The sequence below is a fragment of the Dendrobates tinctorius genome, unplaced genomic scaffold (assembly GCF_039654945.1).
Source record: "Dendrobates tinctorius isolate UK_male_01 unplaced genomic scaffold, ASM3965494v1 ptg000164l, whole genome shotgun sequence".
In the NCBI taxonomy this organism is placed as follows: Eukaryota; Metazoa; Chordata; class Amphibia; order Anura; family Dendrobatidae; genus Dendrobates; species Dendrobates tinctorius.
The window spans coordinates 11,186,777-11,211,236 of record NW_027361831.1 but is presented as its reverse complement, the minus strand read 5'-3'; the positions used below and the strand labels follow the sequence as shown (position 1 = coordinate 11,211,236).

The window sequence follows — 24,460 nt, the reverse complement described above, 5'->3', positions numbered from 1 at the left end:
CACCTCGTACACACACGGCTCCGCTCCGTACACCTCGTACACACACGGCTCCGCTACGTACACCTCGTACACACGCGGCTCCGCTACGTATACCTCGTACACACACGGCTCCACTCTGTACACCTCGTACACACGCGGCTCCACTCCGTACACCTCGTACACACGCGGCTCCGCTCCGTACACCACGTACACACACGGCTCTGCTCCGTACACCTCGTACACACACGGCTCTGCTCCATACACATGCGGCTCCGCTCCGTACACCTCGTACACACACGGCTCCTCTCCGTACACCACGTACTCACACGGCTCCGCTCCGTACACCTCGTACACACGCGGCTCCGCTCCGTACACCTCGTACACACACGGCTCCGCTCCGTACACCTCGTACACACGCGGCTCCTCTCCGTACACCTCGTACACACGCGGCTCCGCTCCGTACACCTCGTACACACGCGGCTCCGCTCCGTACACCTCGTACACACGCGGCTCCGCTCCGTACACCTCGTACACAGGCGGCTCCGCTCCGTACACCTCATACACAGGCGGCTCCGCTCCGTACACCATGTACACACACGGCTCTGCTCCGTACACCTCGTACACACACGGCTCTGCTCCATACACACGCGGCTCCGCTCCGTACACCTCGTACACACACGGCTCCACTCTGTACACCTCGTACACACGCGGCTCTGCTCCGTACACCTCGTACACACGCGGCTCCGCTCCGTACACCTCGTACACACGTGGCTCCGCTCCGTACACCTCGTACACACGTGGCTCCGCTCCGTACACCTCGTACACACACAGCTCCGCTCCGTACACCTCGTACACACGCGGCTCCGCTCTGTACACCTCGTACACACGCGGCTCCGCCTCGTACACACGCGGCTCTGCTCTGTACACCTCGTACACGCGGCTCCGCTCCGTACACCTCGTACACACGCGGCTCCGCTCCGTACACCTCGTACACACGCGGCTCTGCTCCGTACACCTCGTACACACACGGCTCTGCTACATCCCCCCTGTAAACCCCTCCTGACCCCACACAGAAACTTCCCCTCATCCAGCACCATGACACCCAGCACAGCAGAGTCCTGCATACACTGAGGCCCCTGATCATGTGACTCCTGACTCCTCCCCTCCTGTGACCTCATCCCAGGTCCTGTGCGCACAGAGCAGCCATATATGTGGAGTGCGGCTCTGCAGGTGGAGGTAGGTGCTGGAGATTCCCCATTACTGAGGGGTATTAACATTAACCCCTTCGATACTAAGCAATGCCATTGTTTTTGCAGGACGAGCTGCACTTTCCAGTGGTCATGTTCTGGGGTGCATATCTCTTATTATAAGGGTCGTCGTTCATTTCTTTTTACCTCACAGACTTCGTTATGTACAAGAACAACTGAGCTGATGTCAGGGATCTCCTGCTGCAGGTTTCTCTTTTTCCCACAGGATTCCCTATAGCTGTCAATACATTTTATATATGTTATATTGGCTTTATAGACGTGCCTTTATATGTTATATACATATTTGTTATTATTCACCTGTCCCTACTCCGGAGCCGAGCTTTGCTGTAGTCCATAGTGGGTTTTTCAAGTTACCCAGTGTACTCCTTTGACACCATCACCTTTTAACCCCTTCACAACATATACCGGCTCTCTGACTTTGATGCGGACTTGCACGCCAAGCCTGCATCCCTCCTGACAGATGATGGCTGAATCAATCAGCCATCATGTGCCTTTAACAGCCACAGAGGATCAGATCTCCGCCCATGGCTGTTAATCTGTTAAATCCCGCTGTCAATCTCTGACAGAGACATTTAAAGGGAACCTGTCACCTGTTTTGGCCGCTATAAGATGCAGCCACTGCCTTTCAGAGCATTCTATAATGCTGTAGATAAGCCCCCGATCCGACCTGCAAGTAAAGAAAAGCAAGTTTTATTACACTCACCCCCGGTGGGGTGTCGCAGGTCCAGGTCTGGCGCCTCCCATCTTGCCGCCCTCCTGCTTGCTTCATTGCTACTTGGCATCGCGCTCCTGCGCAGGTATGCTTCTCTGCCCTGTTGAGGGCAGAGCAAAGTACTGCAGTGCACAGACGCTGGGCTTCTCTGACCTTTCCCGGCACCTGCACACTGCAGTACTTTGTTGTGCCCTCAACAGGGCAAAGAAGTATGCCTGCGCAGGAGCTGAATTTACTTGCTGGCTGAAATCTGCAGTTAACCATTTATCTGATGTAAGCTTTTGCCTTGCTATGCCTTCTAACTGTGATCAGAGTCCTGCAAGTCAAAGTCCCATAGTGGGACTAAATAAAAAAGTGGAAAAAATATATTTTTTTTAAAAATCACAAAACAAAAAAAAATTAGTTAACCCCTTGAGTGGACCGTAAAAAAAAATAACGATGCAATAAACAATGCTTTATCATCATATCGCTGAACAAAAAGTGGAATAAAACACATTTTACTGAAACTGCCCTTACTAAAGTCTCTAATGATCCACTAACAGCTAAATTGAATGGCCACTACTCCCTTTTGATTCTCCCGGATCACCATCTTCTCACTATGCCCCATGCTATTGGCCTCAAAGATACCGAACTCTACTCTTGCCTCTCTGACCGCTCCTTTACTGTATCTTTTGCTGGCTCCTCTTCCTCTCTTTTTCCCCTTACTGTCGGGGTTCCTCAAGAATCAATCCTGGATTTCCTCTTCCACTCCTTATAAACTGCCCCTTATAAGGTTTCTGTACCAAATATTAAGTTCTGTTTTTCTGTTGTATCAAATACTTATATCATGCAGTAAAATGCAAATTAATTATGTAAAAAGCATACAATGTGATTTTTCTGGATTTTTTTTAAGATTCTGTCTCTCACAGTTGACGTGAAGCTGTGATAAAAATGACAGACCTCTCCTTTTTTTGTAGTTGGGAAAACTTGTACAAAATCGGCAGTGTATCAAATACTTATTTTCCCCCCTCTATATGCTGAAGCCACCCAATTATACACATCATCTCCTGACATCGCACCTGCATTACTACAAAATACCAGTGATTGTCTTTCCGCTGTCTCTAACATTATGTCCTCCCTCTATCTAAGGCCTCTTTCACACATCCGTGTCTCCGGTACATGTGGTGACAGTTTTGACATGTACCCGGAGTCATGTCAGTGTGTTTCCACGGACCGTATGTTCGTGGGCAAAACACACTGACAGGTCAGTTTTGTACCGTCAGCACAGACGCCAAAACATCCCGCACACGTGCACACAAAGAACACACATTAGTGTACTCCGTGTGACACGCATCGGCACAGGGGAAGAAGCGCTACAGTAAGCGCTGTTCCCTGGCAAATGAGCTGCTAAGAGCGCAACATCATTTACCAGCGGTGACATCATCGATGCCAGACTGAACTGCGGGAAAATGCCAGTGGTGATGTCACCGCTGGATGGTTCAAGAAAATAGGGGAGAACCCACTTCATGTTTTTCATTCATTTAAATGTACTTCGGAATATCGCAGGCGGCGGCTGAGGAAAACCCCAAACATCCGCTCCTGCTGTCACTGTTATTTGCGGCAGCAAGAGTCTGATGATGGGAGTAATTGTCCCAAAAGCCCCCACCTGCTGTCATCGTTCGGACTTTAATATAACTTTCATCATTCTTCCTTGCTTGCGCCGATTGCCGGCAGAGCAGGTGAAAATGATAAGAGTCGTCTTCAGCACCCGCCACCGGGGAACAGTGCTTACTGTAGCGCTTCTTCCCCGGTGGCCGTCCGTGTGGTACTGAAGTGGCATACGGTTGCCACACGTGTGTCGCAAGTATTACATTCGCTACACACCATCACGGATATCTCTGGTACCGGTTTTTCCGGTACTGGAAATAAATGGATGTGTGAAACCGGCCTAAAACTGAATTTGTCAAAAAATGAACTCTTTGTGTTTTTTCCCTGCACTAACCTACCTATCCCTGATATTGTCATTTCCATGTGTGGTTCTACCATTACTCCTCAGCATCATGCCCACTGTCTTGGGGTCATAATTAACTCAGATTTTTCCTTCTTTCCCCACATCCAATTACATGTTCATCACTAACATCTCAAAAACAGTTCGATCTTTTCTTACCTTTGACTCAGAAAAAACTCTTACTGTTGCTCTTTTTCATTGTCGTCTGGACTATTGCAACTTTCTACAAATAGGTCTCCCTCTTGGTAGACTTTCCCTTCTCCAATCTGTCCTCAAGGCAGCAGTTAGGATGATATTCCTTTCCAACCGATACAAAGATGCCTCTATCCTTTGCCAGTTGTTGCACTGGTTGCCTATCCATTACAGAGTTCAATATGAACTTATCACTTTCACCCACAAAGCGCTCCATGGTTCAGCAGCCACCTACATATCCTACCACATCTCTGTCTACCACCCTACCCATGCCCTCCGTTCTGATAATGTGATAAGTATAGCGTGGCACTACCGCAGGGTGCACAAGTAGGTTACCCAGACCCAAATGAATAGCAAATAGTAACTTGGCACTCAACTTGAATGATCCTTTTTGAAAGAAAATTTTATTATGTGCAGTCTCAGAAACGTTTTGGCCCACAACAGGCCTTCGTCGGTCCGACTGATGTCACAGTATGGTGACTAAATGCAGGTCCAAAATTTCGTATATATTGATTCCTGCTATCAAGGTTGGTGCAGGTGTGCACTCACTTGATACTATTTGCATATGGGCTGGTAAACTAGCCAGACTCAATATATATTGATTTTAGTGCGGTATCTAACTCCTTGGATTCAAATTAGGATGATGCACATTGTGAGATGCTTGGCCATGGAAGACAGGCGTTTGATATGAAAAACTAAGTGCTCTTGAACCAGAGGTCCATCCAGGACTGTAGCTGAGAGGGAGCACAAGATAAGCGGTGTAATCAATGTAGTGGTATCCCCTAAAGCTTGTGGAGGTCGGTTTTGGGGTGTGTAGATCAAAACGCGGTATCCACCGCTTGTATGACGACGAAGGCCTGTTGTGGGCCGAAACGTTTCTGAGACTGCACATAATAAAATTTTCTTTCAAAAAGGATCATTCAAGTTGAGTGCCAAGTTACTATTTGCTACTCCGCTCTGATAATGACCTAAGGTTAACATCCTCAATAATCCAAACTTCCCACTCCCTCCAACCAAGACGTCTCATGTGCTGCACCAATTCTTTGGCGTATACTACCAGGACAATTCAATTAATTCACAATTCCCACAGTTTTAAGTGTGGCCTAAAAATTAATTTCTTTACACTGGTCTATCGCCTCATCTCTTTGATCTAACTATCCTTCTTTTGCCCTTACAAATTTTTTTTCAAAATCTGAACTCTAGTGGCATCTGTTCACACACCTTCCATGCACTTAATAGCCCTCTATGGCTGTACTTGTACTCATACTAGCTGGTGACCTGTTTATACAGCATTATGTGAATGCGCCTATTTATTTTATTGATGGCTAGGCCGTACAGTCCAACATTTTTTACCACCACTTTTTGTGTCTCCCCTATTTGCTCATAGATTTAACTTGCAAGCAGCAGGGCCTTCACTCCTTTTAGTATCTGTTGATTTATGTGTTATTCTGTAATGATTTTATTGTGTGTACATGTTACCTCTAAAATGTAAAGTGCCTCGGAATATGTTGGTGCTATAGAAATAAAAATGAACTATTATTATTATTATGATGATGATGATGATGAATCTGCTCCCCAAAAATGAATAATTTACTTAAAATGCCTTTTCTTCTTCACTCTACAAACAGAATAAAAAGGTTACTCCCCCAAAAATGGGTAATTTTGGATGGTTTGTTAACAAGCCATTGCTTCCTGATTTTAAAAACAACAAACTTGTTGCTGTTCAAAAGTATGGATAGATTTTGGCCCATCCTCGTGTTATAGCCTGTATATAAACACCGGACTGGCAGGCATCGGCCCCACAAAAGAGAAAATGTTTGGACCAATTTAGCATTTTAAAAAAACATACAAAGTCTGTCAGTGCAGGGTATAATTAAATAGTGCGGTGGATTTCATGAGTTACCAATCATTTACCCATAGCTATATATCTTGTGGTCACGCTACTAAGGCTGTATTTGGTTTGAAAAGCTTGGAAGTGATTGGATGCAGTCCTACGAGGCATCAGATTGTCATGCTGATCTTTTCAGGGGACCTGATGGCTTTGCAGGACTTTTGTTTTTTCACAAATTGATTTTTTGAAAAAGCCTCTGGGAGGCTGGCGAATTAAAATTGGTTAAGATTCATTCATCTGTATTTACTAATTTCTGTCTGTACCAATAGTTATACAGCCATAGCTGTCTACTACCTGTAATTGTATCATTTCTAGGGATTCTTTTTCATTTTTAAAGCTAATTATCTTCTCATTTAGGTACCTACAAAATCAGATCCTCTGAGTGGAGATCTTCTATATAAGATAACTGTCCTGATTGACCCACCAAGGATGGATAGGGACAGGGACAAGATGGTGGAGAGGATATTACACCTCATCCTGGAGATCCTCTTCCATCTTACTGGAGAGGTGAGAGATTCTGATGACGTCACATTACATCATTCTTATCTATGGGAATAACAGATGGACAGAACTGGAGAGGTGATGACTCTGGAAATGTCTGTAGTGAGATTTATTAATGTGTCTCTCCATAACCAGGATTACACAGTAGTGAAGAAGACCTCTAGTGAGCGCTGTCAGGACCCTGTGTCTGAGGGATGGGGAAAACCCCTGAGCCCAATCATGGGGCCTCCACCTCACCCCCTAATACATGAGGACATCAATGACCAGAAGATCCTAGAACTCACCTACACGATGATTCAGCTGCTGACTGGAGAGGTGACACTCCTGAATGCTGGGACATTATAGAGTAACGCTATTAAGGGATCAGGGGGATGACGGTATCATTGTATGTGTCAGGTTCCTATAAGATATCATGATGTCACCGTCTATTTCTCCATGGAAGAGTGGGAGTATTTAGAAGGACATAAAGATCTGTACAAGGACGTCATGATGGAGTTTCCCCAGCCCCTCACATCACCAGGTAATAGACAGGACTAAATACACACGGCCTATAATTATCTGTATGTAAAGAATGAATTCAGTCCCTGTATGTGTTTCCTCCAGATCTATCCAGTAAGAGGACAACACCAGAGAGATGTCCCCGTCCTCTTCTTCCACAGGACTGTAAAGAAGAAAATCTCAATGTTCCTCAGGATGATCAGGTAGATGCAGAGGAGGTGTCATGAGATCTCCCCTGTGATGTGTAGACGGCTGTGAAGGTCTTGTGCTCAGTCTGGTTTTATCCACCAGTATTATATGTTTTATACTTGTGTAATGAGAACGGTGGAGATGGCAGGATTAGAGCTGATCATAGATGTGACTTCTCCATCTGTCTTTGACTTTTACAATATTTGTTTCAGGGTGAAGATCTGACCCATATTAATACTACAGAGACATATGTGAGGGGTGATGAGCGGTGTAAAGAGGAGATTCCTACAGATAACTGCCCATGTGAGTAGTAATCACTAAATGCAGAGAAGTCACAGATTCTTCTGCCATAGTGGCTGCTGTAATTTTGCGTTTAATTTTTTTTATACTTATTCACACAGTTTATTACATGGAATTTACTGATAGATTTGCCGTGTAAATGCAAGGGTTGCACATGTTGACATGTCTTACTGCCTCCCTAGACTTAACAAAAATAGTACAAGTGCAAGTCAATAAAATCACCAACTCTTTATTATTAATATATTAAAACACACAATAAAATTTGTAAACAGAAAAAATAGATCACGAAAGGTAATGAGCAAATGACAGAAATCACCCTAGCAAAAGTAGAACCATAGTGGAAACTTTGCTGTACCAATCGAAAAAGTGGAGCCAGAAGGGTACATCAAAGGAACTTCGATAATAAATATAATAAACTCAAGGTAGTAGTATAAGTGGTTATAATATAGATATACAGAGTACATATATATATATATATATATATATATATATATACACACATCAATAGAAGACTATATGATAGCAAAAGTAGTATTATATACCCATTCAGCACCAGAGGTACAAACCACAAGGGAGATGGTGAAGTGTTGCGACTTCTGGTATAAAGTTGCAGCGTGTTTAAATGGGAATCATCCAATAGAAAATGGTGATTACTTATTAGACACACGTGTAGAATATGAACACCTCCTATGGCATGTTTAGGAAATGTGCACTCACTTAGACTCCAAACACAGCAACGCCCACCATGTAAGCTACACACTAATCACGATGAAAGGGGCGGATCAATGCGTCAAAAGCTTGTGTAAAGGAATAACTTTTGTGACAAAGGGCGGACAATGCAGACCAATAGAAAATTAGCATAAATGCATCACAGATGTGACATGCCTTCCTAGAGTTTTCAGTTCCATCTTCTGTTTCCAACAGAGGCACATACATATTGGTTACATCGCGCAGTATATGTATTATTAGTTAGTATATTAGTATATATGTAAGAAATGTTTGAGTTTTACAGCATTATACAGAAATATGTGTTTAGAAATATTTACACAGAAATGTTACATTATTTATATTATATATTTTATTAGAAATAATACTATTTATTCAAGGCACGGCTATTGAAAAATTATAAAATCAGTTTTATTCCTGACAGATGACTGTACCAGAAGCTCCGAAGCACATCTGATGTTTTCAAGTTTTAAAGGAGATGATCGTGATATCACACCAGATACTAATTATGAAGAGCACGCCATTATCCCAGATGTATTTTTAGCCATTCACAGAAAAGATCTATCTTCTTATCCTTTTCAACAGATCCTATCCATAGAGTCACCACAGACTGATAAGCAAAAGACAACTAACAAAAAGGATGCTGAACATCAAAAAGCTCATACAGGGAAGAAAACATTTTCATGTTCAGAATGTGGGAAAGCATTCAAGTATAAATCAATTTTAGCTATACATCAGAGAACTCACACAGGGGAGAAGCCATTTTCATGTTCTGAATGTGGGAAATGTTTTAGCATTAAATCAGATCTTGTTAGACATCAGAAATCTCACACTGGGGAGAAACCATTTTCATGTTCAGAATGTGGAAAATATTTTACCTACAAATCACATCTCCTTCAGCATAAAATAATTCATACAGAAGATAAGCCCTTTTTATGTTCAGAATGTGGGAAAGGTTTTAAGTGGAAAGCAGATTTACTTAAACATGTGAGAATTCATACTGGGGAGAAGCCTTATTCTTGTTCAGAATGTGGGAAATGTTTTAATCATAAATCATATTTTCTTACACATCAAAGAATTCACACAGGAGAGAAGCCATTTTCATGTTCAGAATGTGGGAAATGTTTTAACCGTAAATCATATTTTATTACACATCAAATGATTCACACAGGGGAGAAACCATTTTCATGTGTAGAATGTGGGAAATGTTTTAATCGTAAATCGTATCTTCTTACACATCAAAGAATTCACACAGGTGAGAAACCATTTTCATGTTCAGAATGTGGAAAACATTTTACAGAGAAATGTCATCTTGTTAGACATCTAAGAATTCACACTGGGGAGAAGCCATTTTCTTGTACAGAATGTGGCGAATGTTTTAACCATAATTCATATCTTCTTACACATCAAAGAATTCACACAGGAGAGAAGCCATTCACATGCTCAGACTGTGGGAAATGTTTTATGGTTAAATCAACATTTGTTAGACATCAGATAAGTCACAAAAGGGAAAAACCTTTTTCGTGTTCAGAATGTGGGAAATGTTTTACAGCAAAATCAAGTCTTGTTACTCATCAGAAAAGCCATTCAGGTGTGAATCCATTCTCATGTTCTGAATGTGGAAAATATTTTACCCAGAAATCCCATCTTCTTCAACATCAAATAATTCATACAATAGAGTAACAATTTTATTTGTTTAAACCATTTATTAATTGGTAAACTGCAAAAAAACAAACTCAAGCATCTACAAGAGAAAAAAAAATGTTAATTTTCTGCACTAAATGATAATAAGGAAATGGAGATGAATGAGTTTCCTAAAATTCAATTTGGGTTCAATTGCATGAAGGAAATCTCCATAGGCAAAATCATAATTCAAAAATCAATTTGCCCTAAAACAACAGATTTTCACTCTGAAACTTGTCATTCTAGAATTTGATATACTGTATTTACAGAGCCTTGAAAAAAATAATGATACTCTGAAGTCTTTCACATTTCATTACATCCACAAACTTACTGGAGTTTTCAGACAATAAGATACACCTAGGTGTTAGAGGAGTAAAAAATTTGAAGCAAAAAATATAGTCATGGTGCACTGTTACGTTAGGGGAGGGGATCTACTTCTGACACTTTAATAGAGATAATGGCCCCCAATTCTGTACTAATGTCCCCCAGCCTAGTATATATGATCCCCATCCTGATATATATGGCGCCACATCCTGATAAACAGCTCTTGCAAAAATTAAGAGACCACTGCGCAATTTTATAAAAATCAGCTCCTCTACATGTCTGACAGCCATTCCATTCCAGTGTCAGTTGAATTCCAACCAGAGGACGCCTCATTCTACTTAATACGCTTCTGATTAGGTGATCACCAGAACCAAATCTTATTTAACAAAGAAAAGTATAAAAAACCCTGCTGTGGTGTTGACAATCCTCCTGCAATAGGAAACGGTGGATGGCAAAACAAGTGCTAGTAATATCCCAAAAGTAATAGGAATGAAAAAATAACTTTGAACCATGCCGAAGGAGTTGAAAAGAAAAGTCTTGAGTGAGGAAAATAAGGGCTCAATTCTGGCTTTACTAGCATAGGGATACAGTGAGTGTCATGTTGCCTCCATCCTTAAAATTTTTAAGACGGCAGTCCATTACAACAAGTTCAAGCAGCAGATATTGGGAACAACAAAGCTATAGACCGGCAGAGGGCAACAACAACTCTCCACTGACTGGGATGACCATCATCTTATTCGAATGTCACTCAGCAACCGCAGGATGACATCAAGTGACCTACAAAAGGAATGGCAAATGACAGCTGGGGTGAAGTGCACAGCAAGAACAGTTCATAACAGGCCCTTAGAGGCAGGGCTCAAGTCATGTAAAGCTAGAGAAAAGCCTTTCATCAATGAGGAGCAAAGGAGAGCCAGGCTGAAGTTTGCCAGAGACCATAAGGATTGGGCCATAGAGGACTGGAGTAAGGTAATCTCTGATGAGTCTAATTTTCAGCTTTGCCCAACACCTGGTCATCTAATAGATGAAGACCTGAAGAAGCATACAAGCCACAGTGTCTTGCACCCACTGTGATATTTGGTGGAGGATCGGTGATGATCTGGGGATGCTTCAGCAAGGCTGGAATTGGGCAGGATAATCTTTGCGAAGGATGTATGAATCAAGCCGCATACAAGGCTATCCTGGAAAAACAGTTGATTCCTTCTGCTCAGGCAATGTTCCCCAACTCTGAGGACTGTTTTTTCCAACAGGACAATGCGCCATGCCACACAACTAGGTCAATCAATGTGTGAATGGAGCACCACATCAAATCTCCGTCATGGCCATCCCAATCTCCGGAGCTGAACCCTATCGAAAACCTCTGGAATGTAATCAAGAGGAAGATGGATAGTCACAAGCCATCAAACAAAGAAGAACTGCTTAAGTTTTTGTACCAGGAGTGGCATAAGGTCACCCAAAAGCAGTGTGAAAGACTGGTGGCAAGCATGCCAAGACGCATGAGAGCTGTGATTAACAATCATGGTTATTCCACAAAATATTGATTTCTCAACTCTTTCTGAGTTAAAACCAAGTTAATACCAATGTATTGTTGTTTCTACATGATTCTGAACTTGTTTTCTTAGCATTATTTGAGGTATGCAAGCACTGCATTTTTTTGTTATTTTAACCATTTCTCATATTCTGGTGTCCCTGCCATGCGCCCCCACAAGTCAACATCAGCTCCTGAAATATTTACTGCTTCCCATGCCTCGGACTATGGGAGTGGGGAAGCAGTGAATATTCCTTTTCTTTAATAGTGAACACAGGAAGCCAGTGGCTGTGGCTAACAAGTGTACCCGCTATTAAAGCAAATGAATATTCACTGCTCTCCACTGTAATAGTCCGCCCACCTCTCAGCGCTGGCTTCAGTGCATATAGGTGGGAGGGACTATAGACGTGGTGAGAAGTAAACATTTTCCTTTTTAGCATTCACTTGTGATTACACAGCTGCTACAGGAGCTGGCAGCTGCGGCTAACACATTTGCCCGCCATTAAAGAGAATGAATATTTACTGCTCCGCACACACAATCTCGTCCACTTCTTGCACTGAAGCCGGTGCCGAGAGATGGGCAGGACTATGTGCATGGGGAGCAGTGAATATTCATCGTCTTTAATGGTGAGCACACTTGTTGCTTCACTCGCTGACTAATGCCTCCTGTGACCTCCTCTGCCGCCGCTGCTCCAACTCCCCCCTCTCCTCCCCCTTAAAAGCCACATCTGGACCATAAGAAGCACCCCCCTCACTTTTCTAAAAAAAAAAAAAAAATTTGGAAAAAAGTGTGTCTCATAGTTCGTAAAATATGGTAAATGTGTGATGGTAAATGAGATTTTATGTGATAAACTAATACTAAGTACAAATGCACATCACGATTTTCTGATTTATATTTTTAAAATATATAAAAAACCATGTATTATTTACTTTACAAATACTTGATACTTAATGTTCGTGTATCACATAAAATTAATTTAAGTGTAACATGAAAAAATGTGGAAAATGTTATAGGGTATGAATACTATTTTAAGGCACTGTACATGGAGAATTTGATGTTTTGTTCTAAAAAAATATTTAAGCCTGAGGTAAACTATTTCACAGATTATTAATTCTCATGGTAAAGAAGGCTTGTCTCCTCTGGAGATTGAAGCTTTTTTTTATTTTTTTTTTACTCCAGACAGTTGGTATGCCTCCTTGTCTTTTTGGGGAGATTTAACATGTAACCGCTTTTTACCACATTTTTATGGGCTATGTTTTTGTACAAGTTAGTTATGTCACCCCTTACTTGTCTCTCATCAAGACAATCTAATTCTTATATATTTTAATTAAGATCCTCCATGACCTTTATCGGTTTTGTCGCTCTTCTTTCTACTTTTTATAACTCCAGGGCAGTCTTAAGAACTGGTGCCCAGAACTGAAATCCATATATCAGAGGAAGTCCTCTCTAGTCTTCATTCCAGGTGCGTCAACAGGTAGGCTTAACATTAATTTGGTTGTACAACCAGTGGTATGGCTATCACTCAAAAGCTTTCCAGGAGCAATTTTCACACATGAATTTCCAGACTGCATGGTGGTCATGATTCTGTGACCAGCCTCATTGTCTACCATGACCTGCAGCGTGTCTGGACTTGTCTCCCATATCACTCATCTGGGAAGAAGTCATTGGTCGGCAATTGCAATTGGAGCTGCCAGCAGTGGATCTTTATGACTTGCGTAAGTGCATTCAGCAAAACAGAATACTCCTCAATCATTAATAACCTCTGTGATGAAGGAGTTAACTGCTCCTACCACCCCAGGGCCTGTAAGCATATTGAAGAAAGCAGGATTTAGTGTTCCAATGCTGAATAGCAAGGCCTTTTAGTATGATAATGAGATAAGGCCCAAAACAGAACTTCAAAGCTTAGGTAAGGAGCCACGCCAGCATGGGGCAGGAAGATGCCTGAGGGCTTCAATTAGAATATACATGTCAGCTAGACACAGAAATACACATCCATTGTCTCTCCCAGCCGCCCCGACTCCATCCTAGGATCATGGATTACGAGCTCATCTTGCGAGATATTCACTCATGAAAAATATCCGAGTGAGGAAATTGCACATCTGGCAGTGTGACTCCTGAGTCGGTGAGGGTTCTGGGGCCTGAGATACATAGATTGGCCCTCCACAGTGAACCAATGGGGCCATGTTTGCTCTCCACATGACAGGCAAAACAAACCGCATTCACTGGTACCTCTCATGTCCTGATCCGATCATGCTGTTGAAAGTTACACCCTTTCTTAGATATTGGGAATAAGTTCTGCAGAGCTAAAGGGTGGAGATTATTAGCCCACCCTCTGACACAGGGGGAGGAACCTAGCGTGTTTAAGAACTAGCAGCCCATGGCAGAGACACAGAAGAACCAGACGATGGTGATCTAAGAAGGAACTGGGGACAGACCTGCCAAGGGGAGCAGCGGCCCGTGCTTTGGGGGTCTGTCCGGCAACTAAGATTCTTGTACCTGTGGACTGCAAAGCTCCCGACACCCACATGCACCCTACAATCTGGTAAATTGACCTCCAGCTTAATATCTCTAAGTCTTGTACCCTTATTGTTATATTTTACTCTGACTGCAAATCCACTGTAATTCCATTGTATAGCTTTCTGTATATTTCTGTAATTATCTAGTGCGCCCTTAAGGCAATTAAACTATAAAATTAATCTTGGGCTGATGCTTTTACTCTGATCACGAATCTTAGAATACCCAGTGGGTAACAGGACATCCTCCCCGGCGGCCATTTGCTCTAGGTGCAGTTCCCTTACTGACCTGAGAGACCAAGGGGGCGCCGAAGAGCTGTGCCTGTGTAGTTATGTCACATTGGTGACGTGGGAGGAACGGGTCCTGTGTTGTGTCCTCCACAACCTCATTCATAGCAGACAAGGCTGTAAGCACGGGGACTTGTGCAAGGGGTGCTATTTATTCACATTGAAGAAATCGAGATGTTTTGAAAATTTTGTTCCCATTTTTTTCATTATTTGAAGCTAAGTAACATATCTATCCAGCCTGTGATTTCCAGAACTCCACAACGTTTTCATCTTAGAGTTATTTGAATGTTGATGAGGATAGATTGTGATGTGCAAAAAAAAATGTTTCTAAGGCTGAGTGCAGACGTACTTTTTGGCCCTGCGGATTTTTCCGCGCAGAATAGAAGAAATCCGCAGGTCAAATGACCTGCATTTTTCCTGCGGATTTCTTCCATTTTTCATGCGTTTTTTGTGCGGTTTTCCATCGCGGTTTTCCCCCTGCGGATTTGGTGACAGGGGAGATGGAAAACTGCACAAAAGAAGTAACATGCTGCGGATTTTGTACCGCGGGAAAACCGTGCGGAAAAATCCGCAGCATCTGCACAGCCTTTTTTTTTTACATTGATTTTAAGACTACTGTACATCACAATGCAGAAATGCAAAGTTTCTGCGCTGTAAAATCCGCTGCGGAACCGCTGCAAATCTGCATCGTGTGCACACAGCCTAAAAGATGAAAAAAATATATACATTTAACGCTAAAACCTAATTTAAACTATAAAATTCACCAAATATCCATATGTAAAAGTGTAGTTTTCAGTTATGTTATAGAATATACACTACATAAAATATTACCTTTCCTAGTTTCTCATTAAATAATCTGAAAAACTGATAAATAAAATAAAGATATACTCGAATGTTACCTATCCCCAAAACTATAGCCAATATCAAATCAAAATAGAAACGCTTCTTGTAATAGTTCAGACAAAAAAGAGAGATGGGGATAAAGCCCCCTTTACATTTAGCGATGCACCAGCGATCCCGACAAAGATACGACCCGGTCAGGATCGCTGGTGCATCGCTAAATGGTCGCTAGTGAGCTGCCAAACAGGCAGATCTCACAGCGACGCAGCAGCGGTCGTTACTTATCTTTCAGACGCGGTGATGATGACGTCCTCCCGCCCGCGCCCACGCGTCGCTCATTGGCGGCAGCAGGAAGCCCAGCACGAAGCGGCCAACAAGAAATGGACGTGGACAATCTCGCGCAATCAGCGATAGCCAACGGGGGAGCCGGTCGGAGGTAAGTATCACATGTAGCGATATCGCTAGCAATATCGCTGCTGCGTCACAAAATCGGTGACGCTTTAGCGATACTGCTAGCGATATCGCTATGTGTAAAGCCCCCTTAAGATACTGACTAGGGGGCAGCCTTGCTTCCAAGTAGTGTAAAGGAAATTAATTACCCTATTACCAGATTGAATGTCGGCCCTACCTAGCCGCGGAGGTTGGCACCCTGAACTATTCAAATGGCTCCCCCGCTCAACGTCGACGCGCCTTAGTATCCCCTATTGCATCCTATATGTATGGAGGCAATTCAAGCATAATGTCTAATACAAAAAATATGTAGAAAAACCCAAGACAGTGGTCAAAAATCACATGTAGAGGCCAAAAAGATGCTAACGGGATGTGCCAGTCCTTATCCACAAGGTGCCAAAATGTCCTGTGGAAGGCTAAATAACTACTGTAGGCCAAAAAGACAAAAGAAATGTTACAAAGTATAATCATATTCATACTTGCGAAAGCATAATCAGAAAAATAACAGCAACATTTGTGCCATATTCAATCCAATCTCAAATGAGTAAAACCGAATGAACAAAGTTTGCTACACTTTAAGGTTATGTGCACACGTATGCAGAAATTTCTGCATAAAAACTGGACTCCCTTCCCAGAAAACGCGCGTTTTTTTCCGCGCCTTTCCAGACCCATAGACAATAGCTAGAAACATGGAATTTTCAGCGAAATTAATGAGCATGCTGCGCTTTTTTGCCGCAAAACTTTTTTTGCGGTAAAAAAACGCATCAATATGCACAAAAAGTGCAAAATGCATAGAAATGAATGGGAAGCTTATTTTAAGCATTTTTTGAGCGGATTTTTTGGCAAATCCGTGAAAAAACGCTACGTGTGAACACAGCCTAAGCGTTTCCTCTAAAATAGATTAATCAGGAATTCATGCTGTGTATGTTTATCATAACTTCACCAATTTGTCAAAGATATATACTGACTTACAATACTTAGCTATTAGATGCGATCATAGTGACTCCTATATGATGGAGTCTAGTGAGTGATGCTCGTGCACCAAAGGTTACTCCATGCTGGCTTGGTATGACCCCTACAAGGTCCAAGGCAATGCAAGTTACAAAAATTCTGAGACACCAGAGAATTTATATATAGGTAAAACAGTTTTTATTCCATCCGTAAAATCACATTGCAAAGGTACAAAAATGAGGTAGATGACGCAATGTACATCAATTTCCACACCACTATCCCAACCTGTATGCACTGCTGGAGAAAGCACGGTCACTGTATGCTCACTTCCAACGATCGCACCCCGCAGGTCATCGACTTGCATTGCTACATAGTAGAGTTGAGCGACTTTTGGTTTTTTATTGTCGAATTTCGTTTCGTGAAACCCGACTTTTCCAAAAGTCGGGTCGAGCAAGATCGTCCGATTATAGGGTAAAGTCGGGGTTGTCCCGAAACACGAAACCCAATGTAAGTCAATGCGGAATAAAAGTCGGCAGTGAGAGGAGGACAGGAAACACACCTACAGTGCCCATTTGAATGCCAAAAGCATCAATTCTTCTTACTTAAGCTTGTCAACCTTAATTAACTTCATAATACAAGTTACGCACTGAAAAATGGGGGTTATTTGGCTAAAGTTGTGGGGGGGGAGGGCTGGCTCCAGGTTTTCATGTGCCCTGGGCGAAAGAGCGCCCCTTTAACACATACCACAACTCATCATGCTCCGATACGGCAGAGAAATAGCGGTATAGTACAATGAAAAATACTTCACTTTTTACATCTCATGACAAGGCCCATCTAGTTCTCCATACAGAATCATTGGTACCATATAATGTTTGAAACAGTATATGATGAGCTCCACATAATGCTACAGTATATGTTGGTCCCCATGGATGAAGCTCCACTGTCTTATGGGCCCAAATAATGCTCCAAACATAATGGGCCCCATTTCTAATGCTCTAGTGTATAATGGGCCCTGTAAATGCTGCTCCAGTGTCTGATGTCCACCTTTGGAATGTTCCAGTGTATGGTGGGCCCCATCTATCATTCTCCAGAGTATAGTGCTCCCCAAAAATTGCTGTCCCAACATTGAAAACAATCAAATAAGTCTCCTCGCTAGGGAATCCCTGTACTAGTCTGGACTCCTCCTCGTCCCCATCTTCCATCTCACTGCACAGTATTTCAACCTTGCAAGTGCTGTGATCCTGAGCAAGCAGGGGGGGCCCACTCATTGGCGACGGCACTGGCACAGGGCCCCTGATAGTACGGTGGTGTGTCTGATGGCGGGTGGGCCGAACCTGCACTTTCATCTGCAGCTTCCTCTTTGTCACCGTGTAAGATGGAACTGTATATGGGAAGGGTAACCTGAGTTTCATCAGGGTCAGATTCAGGCCGTGTAGCGTGCGAGGGGAATGTAGTGGTCTGGGTCAATGTACCAGCAGATTCATCGAGCAGTGGCTGGGCATCAGTGCACTTGTGTTGCCCCCAGGAGTACGGTCGCCACAGTGGCATTACCTTCCTCCTAGGGAGTGTGATGTCATGCTTGGGAGCAACGAAGGATCTCTCTAGCAGGTTAACTGATTGGGCGGCGTTATTCCCACGAGTCATGACCCTCCAAACAGCGTTCATGAAGGCAAAGTGTTTGTTTTACGTGGGCAGTATGGTTGCAAAGCTGAACCTTAAAGGAATGACCAGAAGGGCACCACCAGGAGTGGAGCCTACGGCGTAATTTGACTCAACACGGGCAACCTCAACCATGCCAGCTACAGAAAAGATACACACATTGCAAGCTTAATTCCGTTAACGAACGAGACTCCATCATGCCCCGCGGTCCGAGTCCGGCTTACTAGAGGGACACGTGAGGCTCTGGCACATGAGATTGGCCAATAACTGGTGTGTCATGCCCTTACATGTCCGTGGCTGCATGTGCGCTACACTGAAAAGGCCAGCGTTTGTCGCTTACAGGTGAAGATAACCCGCTGAACAACGTTAGTGATGGGGATCTGTGATTACAATTATTACCCGCGAACGATGATTTCCCAGTAAGTGCAGGTCAACCGCAGTTCTGGAATTAGGCCTAACCGTCATTCCTGAAAAAATGAAAAACTTACGTGTGCAAACCACAGGTGCTGTAGCTTGCTTAACAGCTCGCCAGCCGTTCTCCGGCCCAGTATGGATTACACGTGATTGCACAAAGGTGAGAAAGGGTACCGTATCCCCGGATAACATGTATGGATAGTGTACACATTCAGAATATATGTCTATACATCAGGAGGCAGGCTCAGACGGTGTCAGGCACAGTATGGATTTGACGGCCCAGATTACACAGCGGAGGAGCAGGGAGAGGTAAAGATTGCAAATGCTGGGGCCCTGCCCTGCCCAATCAAGGGGGGCCCACTCGTGGGCGTCGGTACTGGCACTGGGTCCCTCATAGTACAGTGGTGTGTCTGACGGCGGGTGTGCACCACCACCGTCAGAGACACTTGATTGCACTATGAGGGACCCTGTGCCAGTGCCCGCGCCCAAGAGTCGGCCTACCCACCTGTCTAGGGCAACGGCACTCGCACGGTGTCGTGCGCTAGGTGGTGACCCCGGCCATGGGGGGGGGCAGAACAGTTAGGGAGTTTTAGAAAGTGGCATATGTTGATGTTGGACATTCAGCTGATGCAAAAGGCGAAATAGGTGAAGTCCCAGGAAGAGGTGGACCAAAGCAAGCCATTTTTCTGTCACCCTATGTGTCATCAGGGGAAGGTGGGACAAAATCCTTGGAAACCCATGCATGGTTCATTTTAATGAAGGTTAGATCATCCACATTTTGGGTTGACAGACGGGTCCTTTTTTCTGTCAGGATTGATCCAGCTGCACTGAAGACTCTTTCCGATAGCACACTTGCAGCTGGGCAAGCGAGCTCCTGTAAGGCATATTGTGCCAATTCAGGCCAGGTGTCCAGTTTAGCGGCCCAATAGTCAAAGGGGAATGACTTGTGTGGGAGAACATCGATATGGGAGGAAAAGTAGTTTGTAACCATAGTTGACAACTGCTGTCTCCTGTCACTTTCCATCGATGCAGTATTACCAGTTGTGTGAGCGGTATTTGAAAAATCAGTCCACAACATTGTCATGAAACCCCTGTCTCCAACGCCACTTCTGCTGTGTGCACCACGAACACCTCTGCCAAGCTGCCCCCGGCCCGTACGGCTCGTGTGAGAACCATCACCGCTGCTGTGTGCTGGGAATGCCTCAAGCAACCGATTTACCAGAGTTGCTTGTTTATTAGCCAATATTAGGTCAAGGTTCTCCTGTGGCATGATGTTTTGTAATTTGCCTTTATAGCGTGGATCCAGGATGCTGGCCAACCAGTAGTCGTCATCGTTCATCATTTTGGCAATGCGTGGGTCCCTTTTTAGGATCTGCAAGGCATAATCTGACATGTGGGCCAATGTTCCCGGTGTCAATGATGCAGTGCGAGTGCTGGTTGGAGGAGCACTTTCTGGCAAATCCACATCCCTCCAGTCACGCACAAACCCTGTACCAGACCTTGCCACGCCAACATTTTCACTTGCCCCACGAGATGCATCCTCCTCCCCTAAGTAATCATCCCCATCATCCTCCTCCTCTTCTTCCTCCACCTCGTCCATGAGAGGTCCCTGAGCAGACAATGGCTGAATGTCATCAAGGATTCCCTCCTCCTCTTCCTCCTCATCAACATTGGCTGCAGAAGCCTGCTCCTAAAGGTGCGTCAAAGTTTGCATGAGCAGACGCATAAGTGGGATGCTCATGCTTAGGATGGCGTCGTCTGCGCTTACCAGCCGTGTGCATTCCTCAAAACACTGAAGGACTTTACAGAGGTCTTTCAGCTTCGACCACTGCACACCTGTCAACTCCATGTCTGCTCTCAAAGTGCCTGGCCGTGTATCCTCCCACAAATGCATTATGGCCTGCCTCTGCTCGCACAGCCGCTCCACCATGTGCAGGGTGGAGTTCCACCTTGTTGCAATGTCGATAATGAGGCGGTGGTTGGGAAGGTGGAGCAATCGCTGCAGCTTCTGCAAAGGAACAGAGTGTACAGGCGACCGGCGGATGTGCGCGCACAGTCTTCGCACCTTCTGGAGCAGGGCTGTTAACTCTGGATAATTTTTGAGGAAGCACTGCACCACCAGGTTCAAGGTGTGAGCCAAGCAAGGTATGTGGCTGAGTTTTGAAAGGGCTATGGCTGCCACAAAATTACGGCCGTTATCACTAACTACCTTGCCTGCCTCAAGATGTACACTGCCCAGCCATGTCTCAGTTTGTCGCTGAAAGTACTCGGCCAGCACCTTGGCGGTGTGTCTGTCGCCCAAACACATCATCTGCAACACAGCCTGCTGACGCTTTCCACTAGCTGCTCGATAGGGGGACACATCGTGTGCAACAGTGGCAGCTGCAGATGGAGTGCTCATACGACTGCGCTCTGTGGACGAGCTTTCGCTTCTGGAGGAGGAGGAGGAGGAGGGTGGAACGCCTACAGCCAACTGTTTCCTATACCGTGGGCTAGGCAGCACTGTCCCACCACCGCTGTCCCCTGTGGACCCTGCATCCACCACATTAACCCAGTGCGCAGTGATGGACACGTAACGGCCCTGGCCATGCCGACTGGACCATGCATCAGTTGTGAGGTGCACCTTTCCGCTCACTGACTGCTTGAGTGCATGGACAATGCGGTCTTTCACATGATGGTGGAGGGCTGGGATGGCTTTGCGAGAGAAGAAGTGGCGACTGGGTAGGTCATAGCGTGGTACTGCATAGGCCATGAGTTCGCGGAAAGCTGCGCTTTCCACCAACCGAAAGGGCATCATCTCAAACGAGATTAGTTTGGCAATGTGGGCGTTCAAACCCAGTGTACGCGGATGAGAGACTGAGTACTTTCTTGACCTACTCATAGTGTCTGGGAGGGTGAGCTGGACTTGAGAGCTGCATATGGTGGAAGTAGCGGTGGACAGGGCGGACTGAGAGAGGGTTGATGATGGTGATGGAGTTGTTGTTCTTTCTGATGGCCTAGAATCAGTCTTTCGTTGATATAACAGTGGGATTCCCTGACTGCTGTGGCATTGCAACGACACCTCAACATTTGCTGCTGTGCTAACCGGTGGGCTTACAGTGGGGGAAACAATGTAGCGTTGCTGACTACCTTCGTTGTGATCAGTTGCACATGTGGCACTTGAGGTTTGGTGTTGTGTCCACGCTTGCAAGTGCATGCTGGTTAAATGTCTAAGCATGCAACTGGTATTCAGATTTTTCAGATTTTTCCCTCGGCTAAAGGTCTTTGCGCACTTCTTACAGATAACCTTGGCCTGATCATGAGGATTTTGTTCAAAAAAGTGCCACACTGCACTCTTCCTACTTTGGCAGACATTTTGCGGCCTAGCACGCTGTGATCTTTTGACCCTCTGGACAAGCTGTCCAGCAACTCTTTTGATGTTTGGAACCTGTCTTTGGAGTGCTCCGGGCCTGCCAGATAACAGCTGTTGCGATGTCGATGTCTGCTGTGGATGCTCCTCATCTGAGCTATTGGAAGCAGCACCCTCTTCCCCCAATGGATGCCAATCTGGGTCAACAACTGGGTCATCCATCACCTCCTCTTCTATGTCATGTGCACCTTCCTCTGTGTCACCGTGTATGGTGGTGTAGTGTGCGGGAAGGGGCACCTGAGTCTCATCAGGGTCAGAATCTGGCTCTGTACACTGCGAGGACAATGTAGTGCTCTGAGTGAATGTACCAGCAGAATCATCCATCAGTGGCTGTGCATCAGTGCACTCCATGTCAGATTCATCTTGGCCTGGGTAATTCACCATTTGACTTGATAATCCAGGCATGGTATGTGAAAACAGCTCCATGGAGTAATCAGTAGTATGGCCTGCGTCATCCTTCAACCTTGGTTGGGGTGAAGGACACAAGGAAAGGTGTGGTTCATGAACATGAGCCTCCAATGACGACTCAGTGCTTTTACTTTTTACAACTGAAGAAGAGGAGGCGATAGAGCTGGAGGCTGAGTCAGCAATGTAAGACAAAACTTTTTCCTGATGCTCTGGCTTTAAAAGCGGTTTGCCAACTCCTAGAAAACTAAGCGTTCGAGGCCTTATGTAGCCAGACGATGACGCAGGCTCAACACCTCCTGCATTCGGTCCTATTTTGCTCTTGCCACTACCATCAGATCCACCACCAACACCATCATTACCAGCTGTCAACCCCCGCCCAATTCCACGGCCTCTTCCACCAGCCTTCCTCATTTTTGGTAGAAATGTAGACAAAATCCAACAAACTATATAGTAATGTAAAACAAGGTACAAGGTGTCTATAGGACAGGGGAGATTTTGAATTTCTGCAGACACTTGTGGACACTGGACACTTTTGGATTGTGTGAGGCCCACTGAGTATCTGAGCGCTCTGTCACAGGCTCGATGGCAGAGCTGTGACCAAAGTCACTAGAGGATAAGGGAGATTTTTAATTTCTGCACACACTTGTGGACACTGGACACTTATGGATTGTGTGAGGCCCACTGAGTATCTGAGCGCTCTGTCACAGGCTCGATGGAAGAGCTGTGACCAAAGTCACTAGAGGATAAGGGAGATTTTTAATTTCTGCACACACTTGTGGACACTGGACACTTATGGATTGTGTGAGGCCCACTGAGTATCTGAGCGCTCTGTCACAGGCTCGATGGCAGAGCTGTGACCAAAGTGACTAGAGGATAAGGGAGATTTTTAATTTCTGCACACACTTGTGGACACTGGACACTTATGGATTGTGTGAGGCCCACTGAGTATCTGAGCGCTCTGTCACAGGCTCGATGGCAGAGCTGTGACCAAAGTGACTAGAGGATAAGGGAGATTTTTAATTTCTGCACACACTTGTGGACACTGGACACTTATGGATTGTGTGAGGCCCACTGAGTATCTGAGCGCTCTGTCACAGGCTCGATGGCAGAGCTGTGACCAAAGTGACTAGAGGATAAGGGAGATTTTTAATTTCTGCACACACTTGTGGACACTGGACACTTATGGATTGTGTGAGGCCCACTGAGTATCTGAGCGCTCTGTCACAGGCTCGATGGCAGAGCTGTGACCAAAGTCACTAGAGGATAAGGGAGATTTTTAATTTCTGCACACACTTGTGGACACTGGACACTTATGGATTGTGTGAGGCCCACTGAGTATCTGAGCGCTCTGTCACAGGCTCGATGGCAGAGCTGTGACCAAAGTCACTAGAGGATAAGGGTGATTTTTAATTTCTGCACACACTTGTGGACACTGGACACTTATGGATTGTGTGAGGCTCACTGAGTATCTGAGCGCTCTGTCACAGGCTCGATGGCAGAGCTGTGACCAAAGTGACTAGAGGATAAGGGAGATTTTTAATTTCTGCACACACTTGTGGACACTGGACACTTATGGATTGTGTGAGGCCCACTGAGTATCTGAGCGCTCTGTCACAGGCTCGATGGCAGAGCTGTGACCAAAGTCACTAGAGGATAAGGGTGATTTTTAATTTCTGCACACACTTGTGGACACTGGACACTTATGGATTGTGTGAGGCTCACTGAGTATCTGAGCGCTCTGTCACAGGCTCG

General features: G+C 44.8%; 1 protein-coding gene across 1 annotated transcript in view; it reads left to right on the top strand.

Moving 5' to 3' along the window:
• LOC141053040 (uncharacterized) overlaps positions 1–14,472 on the top strand; it is a 69,253-nt gene extending 54,781 nt beyond the window's left edge. Inside the window, exon 8 of the mRNA XM_073550372.1 lies at positions 8,902–14,472. Within this exon, the coding sequence (XP_073406473.1) occupies positions 8,902–9,926 (1,025 nt within the window). The 3' untranslated portion in view covers positions 9,927–14,472. The remainder of the gene's footprint in view (positions 1–8,901) is intronic.
• The last annotated feature ends 9,988 nt before the right edge of the window (positions 14,473–24,460 follow it).